A 12,829-nucleotide genomic window follows, 5' to 3' on the forward strand; every position below is an offset into this window, starting at 1 on the left:
TTTAGAATGTTTCTTCCTTTAGAATGAATTCCTTGAAGGTGGGGAATCTTTTGTCTCTTTCTGTATGTCCAGTGCTTAACACATAGTAGGAGCTTAATAAATGTTCACTGATTGATCGAAAAGAATTAGGAAAAACCTCAGAGATCATCTAGTGCAATCACTCTCTGATGCAGAATGGCTTAAACTAGTTGATGTGTTATCCTATGAGTTCAACTCTATATGTACAGATGTAGTTTGATGAGATGACCTCAAGAACAATCAATTCAGAAAGAATATATCCTTCTGTTGATAAATAAATGACACAAGGAAGAAAATATGTACAAGTATTTTAATAGCTCTAACTCAAAGGCCATAGTCCTCCCAATGGAGCATGGCTTCTGAAAGGAAGCTGCCTAAATTCTGTTCATTAAGTCAGCATTCACCCACTCCTGATCTCCAATAGATGATGTCCTTGCAGTGGTGCTTCCACTCTCCAGGTGCCGTTTTGAAATCCACTTGGCACTCTTCTTATTAGTTATTTGCTCAGTTTCATTAGTCAGGCTAAGATGAAGACTTAGCAGAAAGAAAGGGACAAATGCTGACCCTCTAAGCAGGAACAGATGAAGTTGGCAAAAGAAAAAATGCTGTGTACATAAGATACAGAAGGAAATAATTACTGTCTGAGTATCTGTAACATTACATTTGTTTTGCCTTAAACCTATTAAAAGTTATTTTGTTGGCCAGTGCTGTTCTGTTGAACAAGCAAAATGTTGGTCAAAAGTCCAATGTTTCCTGTACCAGCACAGAGTCATTAAAAGCAGTCGATTGGGAATGGCTTCAGAGAAAACACGGAATCCAGCTCGTGTTTTTACCTAAGGATCGATTTCTTCAGGAATCACTGTGATCATAATGTCTTCATTGCCTCTGCGAACAACCATGTTGAGGGTGCTTTCTTTTTTAATGACATCACTGACATCATTGGCAGAGACCACAGATTTTCCATTTATGCTAATTATCACATCATTTTCTTTGAGCCCTCCACTGCAACATAAAAGAAGAAAAATGAGTTCATCATTCATTGCATTGCTTCACTTTCAGCCCTCTATATTGTTCACAGGGAATTCAGCTAAAGGGGATGGAAAAATCATGAGATTTAGAGCAGGAAGGGATTAGAGAAATGAGCCAATCCAACACCATCTTATTGGAGATGAGGAAGCTAACACTCAAAGAGTGCCCAGTATCAAATAGCTAGTAAATGCCACAATTGGACCTCCAACTCAGTTCTCCTGACTCCAAGGTCTACAATTCTTTTCAATCCCTATACTGGGCAGGATGAATGCTGAGACTTGCCAGGTAGGTTCCACTAAGATTCCCCTCATATCCCTTTCTCCTTTGCCTCCCAAGAAAAGCACAGACAAGAACCAACAGGGCTAGTATTAGCAAGTAATAGTAAGTAATATAAGTAATAGTAACACTAAAAAATCTTCAAAGGAAATAAATACAAAACCATCTGTCACTGCCATTGTTGAAATGCAGTCTTGAAACTCTTCTGGCTAATATTAAATAGCTGATTTTATACAAAAGTGTTAATAATTTGCAAGGTTGGCATGAGCATGACAAATCTACATCAATCAAATAATTTGTAAGAGGGTGAAGTAACTATAAAGCCATTTCCAACCATGTAGCAAAACTATATCTATAGAAAAAAAAGTAGTATGTATTCATATGGCACTTTACAAACCGATTTACCCCAACAATCCTATTGGGTTACTGGTATAAGTAATTTTAATCTTCATTTTATAGATGAGCAAATTAAGGCAGAGAGAAGTTAAGCAATCTTCTCAGTGTTATAAAACCTTAGGATTCAGAGCTAGATGGGAGCTTGGGTATTATCTTAATTAAACCACTGTTTTCAGATATAGAAACTGATGTCTCAATATGTACAATGTCACAATGGTATTAAATAAGGAAGGCAAGGTTTGAGTCCAGGTATTCTGACTTCAAATTTAGTAATTTTTCCTCTGTACCAGTGCACTTTTGCTTTCATAATACTCCTTCAGAGTGATGATCCTCTAACTTTAACATAGGATGGTGTCTCTATATTCCTGTCATCATCAGCACAGGAAATACTGATTCTATTTCTATTATGTCAACTGTCAGATCAGTCACTACCTTTCATATGACACTTAAAAATGAACTACTTGGGGACAGCTAGGTGGCACAGTAGATAGAGCATCAGTCCTGGAGTCAGGAGTACCTGAATTCAAATCTGGCCTCAGACACTTAATAATTGCCTCACTATGTGACCTTGGGTAAGTCATTTAATCCCATTGCCTTAACTAAATAAATAAATAAATTTTAAAAAATGAATTTCTTTTCCCTCTCCAACTTCTCAAAAGATTTAATCTTGCATGTCCATTACAGAGAAGACATGTCATGGTGGATAGAGTGGGGGGGGTCTAGAGTGAGGAAAATCTGAATTCAAATTCCATCTCTGAAATTTACAAACTATATGATCATAGACAACTCACATAATCAATCTGTTTTTCAGACAATTCCCTAGGATTTAATCTTGTAATAGATGGAATTTCAAGCTGTTTTGGTGGAAAGAACTTTGAGATGGGGGAACTCCCCATGCTGACAAAATCATTGTTCCATCACATTCTCATAATGATTTCCTACACATCTGTTAGAAAAGTTAAGTTATTCCTTTAGAGAACAGGAGGTCTCCTTCCTCTTCTCTGTCTGAAGCAACTCAAATCAAGCCTTATCCTAAGCTGGATTCCACAGCAGGAATAGGACCAGAGATCTCACATTTGTCACTAGTTAAATAACAACCACATGATTCTAACTGTCTAAGAGAAACTATACTGAAGGGTCAGTCATGGGATATCAAGGCAGGATATCAAGGGACAAAATTTTAACTTACGCTTCAGCTGGAGTGTCTGGAATTACTTCTATGATATAAGCTCCAGAAAGGACATCAGGGAAGTCTCGATGACGATCCTTCAGTTCTTTAGCTTTACTGTGGAGGAAGAAAATACATCATCCATATCAATCTAACTGTGCAGTTTTCAATTCAGCCTACTTTATAAATCATAAGGCACAATAGGGCTGTGAATTGTTGTTATTATTATTATTATTCCTTATGTTATTGTTGGAATAGGATATACCTACTCACCTTCCTCGGTTAAGAGACCTAGATGCCTATCCATTTAACCTTAATTTTTTTAAATGCTTTGATAGATCACAAATTACAGGTTCTACAATCACTAGAGTTTTGATCTAAAGTATTGCTTTACTGTTAATACCTAATTATTAGCTAATCCCAAATACAACTTCCCTCTACTAGCATGCCTGCCACTCTCCCCAAAAACTCTCAGAAAAACCATATATACATACACATATATATATATACCTATATATACACACATATATGTAATCCCTTACAAAATGGTCATAGCTTTAGCCAGTGCTCTTAATTGTTAATTAATAATAGGTAGAACCCAACCCTCATGACAGGTGTCTTCATAAAGTCTTCTTATGAACCTGTCATGGACAAGTAAAAAATCAAAATTAAATTATTCAATATAGGAGTAGACTTGGGAGGAAGGAATAATCACTGGTCATTTCAATCACACAATAATGTACTTGACCTAGCATTCCTACCAATGAACTCCCATAAACTCAGCACTGCAAAATATAATATTTGAAAGGCAAGGTATTCTGCTTGGGGCGAGAAAGACAGTGTTTGAAGTTTTTTTAGAAATATATATTTAATGAAATGAATAAAAGACAAACAAGAATTAAGGAAAACCAAACTGCTCTCGAACTCTGACTTTCAAAGAATAGGACAAAATTCTTGTTGGTTTAAAGAATAAGTTACAAAATATAAGAGTCAATTTAAATTCCTGGCTAGTCCTTCTAGTCTCTCACCTCCCTGTGAAGGTTTCTTCATTTTAATCGATACTGAAGCCCTGAGATTTTTAAGAACAGCTTTGTAAAAGTTACCATTGAAAAACGTACTGACATCATATTAGGAAAGGCTCTCATTTTAAGGAAATGCTTTAAGAATATTAGGTAACATGAAGTCATGGAAAGAACAATGGTTCTTGGAATCATAACCTCAATTGATGTTAATGCTCTGGGTATCAGACTGTAGACATGTCATATGACCTTCTGGTGCCTCAGTTTCTTCATTTGTAAAAAAAGAGATTAATACTACTTATGTTTCCTACTATATAGGCTTATTGTAAAGGAAGTAGCTGATAAAAGATCAAGGTACTTCATAAATATAAATTAATATTATATGATATAGGGGCAGCTAGGCTGCATAATGGGTAGAGCACCAGCCCTGGAGTCAGGAGTACCTGAGTTCAAATCTGGCTTCAGACACTTAATAATTGCCTAGCTGTGTGACCTTGGGCAAGTCACTTAACCCCATTGCCTTAAATAACTAAATTTTAAAAAAGGTTTTTTAAATACATTATATGGTATAACATCAATAGTCTTAAATATTTAGAAAGATTCAGACAAAATTTCACTGGCATTCAGGGACACCACTGTGAATTTAAGTTAACTCTCAGAATTATTTTTAAAAAGTAAAATAAAAGTCTGTTTATTCACCTAGATGTAAGTGACATCATTCGAATTCCAATGTATTTCTTCTTGGTGACAGCTTTTCCTATGAAAGTAAAAGGTAAAATACAGAACAATCCCAGTTAGTTGTTCATGGAGAGCAAATAAGTGTCCTGGCACCATAGTCTCTGTTTTGAAGTTAGGTTCAAAGGGTTCTATGAGGCTTACTAAGAGGCTGGGCAACAGTGGATGTTTGATCCATGCAAGGGAGGCTGGAACTCTGATCTCATGCTCTCTATTGGCTCTACAGAGATATGGTGATATCATACCTTTAGCCTGTCTGTCATGGGATTCAGTTAAGAACTTCTTAATTTTATCAGATGGGATTGCAAAGGAGATCCCAGCAGTCACTTTTAAGGTATTAATTCCAATCACTTCACCATCCTGAAATAAAAAGATAAGTAGTTTAATAAATATATTTTTAAAAAATAAAAATGGAAAATTTTGCTAGTAACCTTAAGAAACATATTAGATCAGTTCCTGCTGGCAGAAGTTCAGAAGCAGGAAGTAATTCAAATATTGAATTATAACTCCAACACACTGCATAGTAATTCCTTTTCTTTTCAGAAAACCAGTCCCACATAATCAATTACCTTTTAGATATTTCAAACTGGATTCAATATCTCCAAACTGATTATCTTTTCCCCAAAAACTCATCACTTCTTTCATTCTTTCAATAAAACATGTACTAAGAACTTACTATTTATAAGAAACTAGAGATTAAAATAAAGAGGCAAAAAACAGTCCCTACTCTCAAGGAACTTACAATCTAATGAGGGGAAAAAAAGACATATACAAAACAATCTATAATCAGCATAAAAGAAAATAATTAGCAGAGGGAAGGCACCTAGAATTAAGAGGTACTAAGGTGTATTGATTCTTCCAAGGCAATAGTCACTATCCAGAAGACAACATGTGCCCAAAATGAACTATATACTAGATAAATAAGAAATAATAAAAAGAGAGAACACTGGAAATAAGATAGGTTAGGGAAGTTTTCCTGTAGAAAATAGGATTTTAGTCAGGGCTTAAAGGAAGCCAGGGAGGTTAGTAGTTGAAGCAAGGGGGCGGGGGAGGGGAACTGTTCCTGCCATGAGCGAAAGAGGAAAATGTCCCGAGCTGAGAAATGGGGTGTCTTATTGATGTAACATCCAGAAAGCCATTGTCAATGGATCAAAGAATATGTGTTGAGGTAGAAAGGTGTAAGAAGACTGGAAAGGTCGAAAGGTGCGTGCTGAACATCTCTGTTTCTTGGGAAGGTGTCACCAACATACTTTTCATTCAATTTCACCCTCCCTTTTCCCACACAAATCTTGTATGCATCCTTTAGATTGCACTCACATAGCCACCATGTTGTTCCAGCTCATACCACTCCTTGACTAGACTATATAATGTGATGATTATAATGATGATAATAGTAATGGTATTTAGCTTTCATTCTTGGAAAAGACCATGATATCAAGGAAATGATGTCATGTCAGCCATGTGAATTGGATTTGAGTGAGGGGATGCTGTGCTAAGTCCCCAGTCTTACTTTCTGGGTCCAAGTGGACAGATATGGATCAGGACAACTGGAGATGACCCTGAATGTGAGGTGATCAGGGTTAAGTGACTTGCCCAAGGTTACAAAACTAGTAGGTGTCAAGTGCCTAAGGCCAGATTTAAACCTAAGTACTCCTGACTCCAGTGTTGGTTCTCTATCCACTAGGGCACCTAGCTACCCTAGACTATAATAGTCACCTCCTTTGTCTCCCTACCTTGAGTTTTTCCATATGTCAATACATCCTGATGGAAAAAGTGATAAGCCTAAAACACAGTTCTGATGGTGCTACTCCTTTGTTAAATAAGCTCCAATGACTCCCTTTTATACGTAGGGTCATTTACTTAAATCTTTTTACAACCTGCCTCCAACCTATAATAAGCCTTTTACGTTTATTATCTATCACTTCCTTTCGTGCATTCTACAGTGCAGTCAAACTGGTCTTCTTGCTGTTCCTCATACACAAACTTCAGTTCAAGGGGCACTTCTCTCATTGCACTTTTACCAATCCACTTTCACCCCCTCCCACCAATGGTGATCTCTTCCCAATAAAAATATCATGTATTTAATTTTTGCATTTTTTATAAGTTTAAATGTATACATGTTATCTCTCTGATAGAACTTAAGTTCTTTGAGGTTAGGAGCTTTCAGTTTTGCCTGTGCAGTCAGGAGTATAACTGATATATTAACATTATAAAGACAAATAACTTTAAAAGACTTAAGAACTCTGACAAACTAAAATGATGACCAATGATGGCCAACAATAATTCCAAAGGATGGGAGCAGCTAGGTGGCACAGTAGATAGAGCACCAGCCCTGGAGTCAGGAAGACCTGAGTTCAAATCCGACCTCAGACACTTAATAATTACCTAGCTGTATGGCCTTGGACAAGGAACTTATCCTCATTGCCTTGCAAAAATAAATAAATAAATAGATAGATAGATAAATAGATAGATAGATAGACAGATAGATAGAGATAGATAGATAGATAGATAGATAGATAACAATGATTCCTGAGGTTGATGTGATAAAGCCTGATATCTACCTTGTGACTGAGTGGGGAAAATTTATTTTGCTCAACTATGTATATTTATTACAATTAAGGTGAAGGAGATGCATTATTAAAACATTAGTCTTAATAGATTGATTAATGTTTGTCAAACATGGGATTACAAAGGCAAATTGCCATCTCCAAAAACCATAATTGGCAAATACTTTTCTTTTTAAAATGCAAATTCCATAAAATATCTTTAGATCTTTAAAGAAGAAGGAAAAAATAATGAAATAGGAATCAGAAAACTGGATTTTATCTGTTCCTGCTCACCTATGTTATGACTTATAAGAGACAAACTTCTTTGAATCTCGGTTCCCTTAGAAGTAAAAAAATAGATCATAGGACTATGTGATGTCTAAAAAGCAGTCTAGATTTAATATTCTATAATCCTATGACCTTTGATCAGGAAGACATCAGATCACTTGAAATTTCTCTGGACCCTTAGGCAATAAATTCCTTATCTGAAGCCAACTTTTAGATGAGACCAGGTATTTTAGCTTTAATTCTTGTTTGCACAGTTTAGAAAGGCTAATCCTAAATTAGATAATGTTCAGAAAAGGTCAACTAGGTTTGGTGAAGGACCTCAATATTAACCCATGAGGATCAATTAAAAGAATCAAAGAAGAAAAGACATGTCTTTGTCAGCAGTCACATGGATAAGGAAATAGGTTTAATTTGAAGGCAGAAAAGAAGACAAGAGAGATTGGGGGGAGATTTCAGAGACAAATTAACTGAATCAATATTAAGGGGAAAATTTCTAATGTTAGTTTGTGAGCTTCTTGAGAGCAAAGTCTGTTAGGTTGTGTTTTTCCTTTCTTTGTATCCCTAGCTAGGCCTTAGCAGAGTGCACGTTTTTTGTTTTGTTTTGTTTTTTCAGTCATTTTTCAGTTATATCTAGGACCCTACTGGGAATTTTCCTGGTATTGGTTTGTCATTTCCTTCTCCAGCTTATTTTGCAGATGAGGAAACTGAGGCAAATTTGGGTTAAGTGACTTGCCCAGGGTCATACTAGTAGTAAAAGACTGAGACCAAATTTGAACTCAAGAAGATAAGTGTTCTTGACTCCAGACCTAGCACTCTATCCACTTATGGTGCATTGTACATGGTAAATATTGAAATACTTATTTTCTTGATATGACTTGAGAATTATCAGAAGAACGATGAACTCAGAAAAGTATTGGCTTCCTCTTACCTGGAGCTCTCCCAACAAAGGCTGGAAACCTCCTTGCTAGTTCTTCTTTGTCAGATAAAAGTGGGCTGAGATCAGTGGTATTAAACTTAAATAGAATAGGTGGCCACTAACCTGTATGTAAGGATCCCTGACTGTGGGCCATGATTCGACTTAGAAAACCACATATTAACATTACCTGAATTCTACTCATTTTTATTTATTATGTTAAGTATTTCTCAATTACATTTTAATGTGTTTAAGCCATAGTCAGAAAAGTAAGCAGGAATGCTATCTGCCCTCTGTAGACTTAATGGCAAAGCAGTGTACAAACATTATTTCCTTTTGTCCTCATTACCACCTCTAGGAGTTAGGTATTATTGTTATCCCCATTCATAAAATGGGGAAATGGAGACAAACAGAGATTAAATGACTTGCCCAAGGTCACAGAGCTAAAAAACATCTGAGACTAGATTAGAACTCAGATTTTCCAGACTGCATCCACCTATGTAAATTCATAATGATCTAGGATGTTCACAGAACAAGTGCTAAATGGAAATGCAGACACTTCTTTGTCAAATATCGTTTTAAAAATAGTTTATCCAACATTAAGTAAATATCATAATATTAATATTTTAAAAGACTTACCAGATTTACTAAGGGGCCTCCCGAGTTTCCATACTGAAATAAACAAAAATTAAAGGATTAGGATAACTTCTGTCAATGCACTCACAGTCCACTTCTTGCATCTAGAGCCTGGCAGTTTTCAGTGTACAAAACCCAGATTCATTACTGATTTGGCTCAAGTCTGAATTATGATTCTTTCCTGAGACTGCAGCCCTGTCGATCATCTAACTTCTCACTGAAAGTAAATGGAAAGGTTCAGGTCATTTTTGAAAACTTAGTTCAGGAGTCTACTCTATGAAGTAACAAACAAATCCCCCCACACGCTTTCTAGAAGGCAATAAGATTTTACTTTATTTAAAATCCAAAGAACACTCATTTGTTTTTACCTCTGCCCTGTCGTGGGAGCATAGAGTTAACCTGGCTCCATTTTATTTCCATTACTTCATGTCTCAACAACCCTGATGTCAGGAAAGCTTGGGAATACAGCCTGCTAGTTAGAAGCAAAGAGTGCCTAAGAGCGCATCGTGTTTCTTAGAAATTGGTCCAACGAGAAAAATGGCTTTCAGAAAATCAATCCTATGAGGAGAAATTTGAAGGTGGAAAATATGATTTCTTAAAAATTGCTTGGAACAAAAGTACAGGAAAATCTCTGGCTTCATTCTAGCAAGACAAATCTAATAGACTGGGTGACAGCTTCATGCTGTGCCTATTAGGAAAGGAGTGATCACATTTTTCAGAAAATAAATGAAAAACCTCCAGAACTTAAACTATAACCCCAGAGTTCAAAACTTGCCAATTATTGGCAAAATTGGGGGGCTGCTCTACAGATTGCCTCAAAAAAAAATCACCAAGGACCAATGTCTTCCTAGAAAGCCAGGGTAGGAGTGAAGGGATTGGGTGAGTTTGTGAGTTACCATATTTGAAAGAGCTCAAGTTTTGTAGTTCAAACCCAGCTTCTGACATTTACTAATTAAGAATATTTTTAAAGAAATTATCTTGTTTACTCATCTGTAAAGTGGAAAAAATAATACTTGTAGTACTCACTTCACAGGGTTATATTAAGGCATTTTAATTATTACTCTTTTGTGGTTGTTGGGGTTGGGTAGGACTAGATTTGTGATTTCACTGGTATAAGGAGCTCTTGGAGAAATATCAATGCAGGTCAGCATTTCTTTTCTATGACTCAAAAGACCTGGAAAATTACTTGGAAGCATTGAGAAGTTATATGACTTGCCCCAGGACTCACAGATCATATGTGTCTGTTTGGGACCTGACCCCTTAATTATTTACTAACTCCAATATTAGGTCTCTATTCTGCTATACTATCTCTATCCAAGTTTCATAAAGATATTTTGGAACCAAAACAGCATAATATATATAAAGTCCTCTATCAGACATTATTGCTGAATTTGTTCCAACACTAACAAGCAATATGACCCTGGACAGGTCACTTAACTTCTCCAAGACTCAGTTTCCTTATCTGTAATATTTGCACTATCTACCTCAAAAGACTGATCATGAGAAAAGTATTTTTGATCATTTAAAGTATTATACAGATACAAATGCTTACTATCAAAGACTAGGAAGAATCCACAAGAGGAAATCTGCCCATTATCAAATAGTAGGTTTACTTTGCATGTCATCTGATGGATTACAATGACAATCCTGGGTGACTGCTTCAGAGGTTTAAAAAGAATGCTGATAAACTTAACTATTTTCTAAAACGATTGCTTCTACCTAATAAATTTTGAATTGAGAGGAACCTTAGAAGGAAATTAGCTTCTTTCCTTCACTGAATAGAAGAAGCTAAGCAGGAATTTTTATCTCAAGGTCTTTGAAATTATTTTCAATATTTTGCTAACTGTATTTCAATATAATTGTTTATCTTTATAATTCTATTTTATTCATTAAAAATATTATTCAGAGAAGGAATCCAAACTGTCAAAGGGACAAAAAAAAATTAACCACACCCCCTGAACTTAATGTTAGATTTTCCCAATGTCGGATAAGTAAATAAGCAGAAAAGTTGGTATTTTAACTCAAGACTTCAGATTCAAGAGGAGGCCTTCTGCATTCCTAATCCTAAGTTTTTGGGAGGAAAAAGCAATGTTATCATAACCATTGGGCTCCACTGGTTTACCCAGAATCAGGCGAACAAGAACCAAGACTTACATTGATGATGGCATCTGTCTGAATGTAGTCCATGTCTGAATTCCGTAGCCCTAATTCTTTTCCTCCTCGTTGGGTGGTACTAACAATGCCAGTAGTCACTGTATTTTGAAGTGAAAATGGACTTCCAATTGCAACCACAAACTCTCCAGGCCTCAGTTCTGAGGATCGACCAAGAAGAAGGACTGGCAGCTTTCCCTATAAACAATAATTTTTTTTTAATTGCACATGTCTTTCCTCTAAAAACAAGACAGACTACCTAAGGACCACACTCCTAGATATCACACTGCACAAAGGAGATGGCAGACCACTGGGTTCAGCTAGGCATTTCTGGCAGTTGCAAATGATAACCAGATTCCCTGTGTTTTCCAGGAGAGGTATACAATCCTAGGAGAATAAAACTTCCTTTTCCACAACCTGTACCCAATAAATCATAAGCTATTATAAAACACATGAATATTTGTGTTCTGCCTGCCAAGGAAAATGTCTTAGGGCTATGGTGCATTTCTGTTTCTGATAACATCTTGAAATGATTAATACACACTTGCTATGGTTGTTCCTGGGCCAGGGGAGAGATTAGGAAACAAGGCAAAAAGACAATAGATTTCACATCTTTGTAAAGGAAAAGTGAGCAATAGGAGTTAGTGATTAAGCACCACAAAATCATCAGACTCAACCCCTGGGGGGGGCAGATTATGAGCTCTCAGGGTTTCTCAAGTCTTGTCTCTTCCCAACCATTTATCCATTTATCCATCATCCATCAGTGATCCAGGCAGGTGATGAGAAAATGAATAAAACCCTGTCTCAGGTGTCTGTCTGGCAAAGATGCCAAGTGATGGAAAACATATCTTATTAATGATATGATCTTATATTATTGGGTGAATTCAGCTGAACTTCAACTAATGAAGCACAGAATCAATGTTACACTGGTTTACTTTTTCTACTCTTAAACAAAGTAATGGTATTACTGAGAAGGAAAGGGGGGACAAAAACTAACTACCTCAGTTTAGGTTAAAATTTACTTATAGAGCACAATTGAAAAGGAAAGAGAAAAAAAGTAGTCAAATTTTATGGTTATTTCCCTTTACTGCCAAAACTCAGACAGACAAATCATAGTGGAGAGAGCTGTATATAGAAGTCAAATAATCTGCAATTTCACTACTCCCCAGTCCAGAATAGCCAATCCACTAAGGAAACTGAGACTGGTAAATGGCTACATAAAGTCAAGACATACCTGTGAATTCCAAATCACTATTTTTAGGTCTGAAACATGACAAAGTAAAACTCCATAATTCTCCTTAATCTTAGGGGAACAATGAGTATCAATTCACACTCATAGAAGAGAATAATCTGCTACCTTAAGAGGAAAGTGTAAGACTACCTAAGGACATTCAACCTCAGCCCCAGTTCTGAGCCAAACAAGTCTCCTGAGTGATTTCACTCTTTACTGAGTTAATTAAAGCAAGCAGCTGCCTGGATCTAGATGTTTTCCCAAAAGGGGAGGCTTGACCTAGATCCTTAATCCAACTGGAACTCAGCAAACGTCTATTCTGTGCTCATCAACCTCAGAAAAGAGCTGTTCTCCTCAACTCCACCAAAGGTGCAAAAGCTGAGCAAGAATCAAGTTTCAAAGAGGTAGTTAAGGAAGGAATAA

The 12,829-nt window shown here is 36.3% G+C and overlaps 1 protein-coding gene across 1 annotated transcript in view; it reads right to left on the reverse strand.

The window, feature by feature from the left end:
- Positions 1–314: 314 nt before the first annotated feature.
- The window catches only part of HTRA1 (HtrA serine peptidase 1), a 67,903-nt gene continuing 55,388 nt past the window's right edge, over positions 315–12,829 (reverse strand). Inside the window, exons 4-9 of the mRNA XM_074233448.1 lie at positions 11,179–11,373; positions 9,028–9,060; positions 4,887–5,001; positions 4,606–4,663; positions 2,909–3,004; positions 315–1,020 (exon numbers count right to left, since the gene is read on the reverse strand). Of these exons, the coding sequence (XP_074089549.1) occupies positions 852–1,020; positions 2,909–3,004; positions 4,606–4,663; positions 4,887–5,001; positions 9,028–9,060; positions 11,179–11,373 (666 nt within the window). The 3' untranslated portion in view covers positions 315–851. The remainder of the gene's footprint in view (positions 1,021–2,908; positions 3,005–4,605; positions 4,664–4,886; positions 5,002–9,027; positions 9,061–11,178; positions 11,374–12,829) is intronic.

The sequence above is a fragment of the Macrotis lagotis genome, chromosome 4 (genome assembly GCF_037893015.1).
Source record: "Macrotis lagotis isolate mMagLag1 chromosome 4, bilby.v1.9.chrom.fasta, whole genome shotgun sequence".
NCBI classification, from domain to species: Eukaryota; Metazoa; Chordata; class Mammalia; order Peramelemorphia; family Peramelidae; genus Macrotis; species Macrotis lagotis.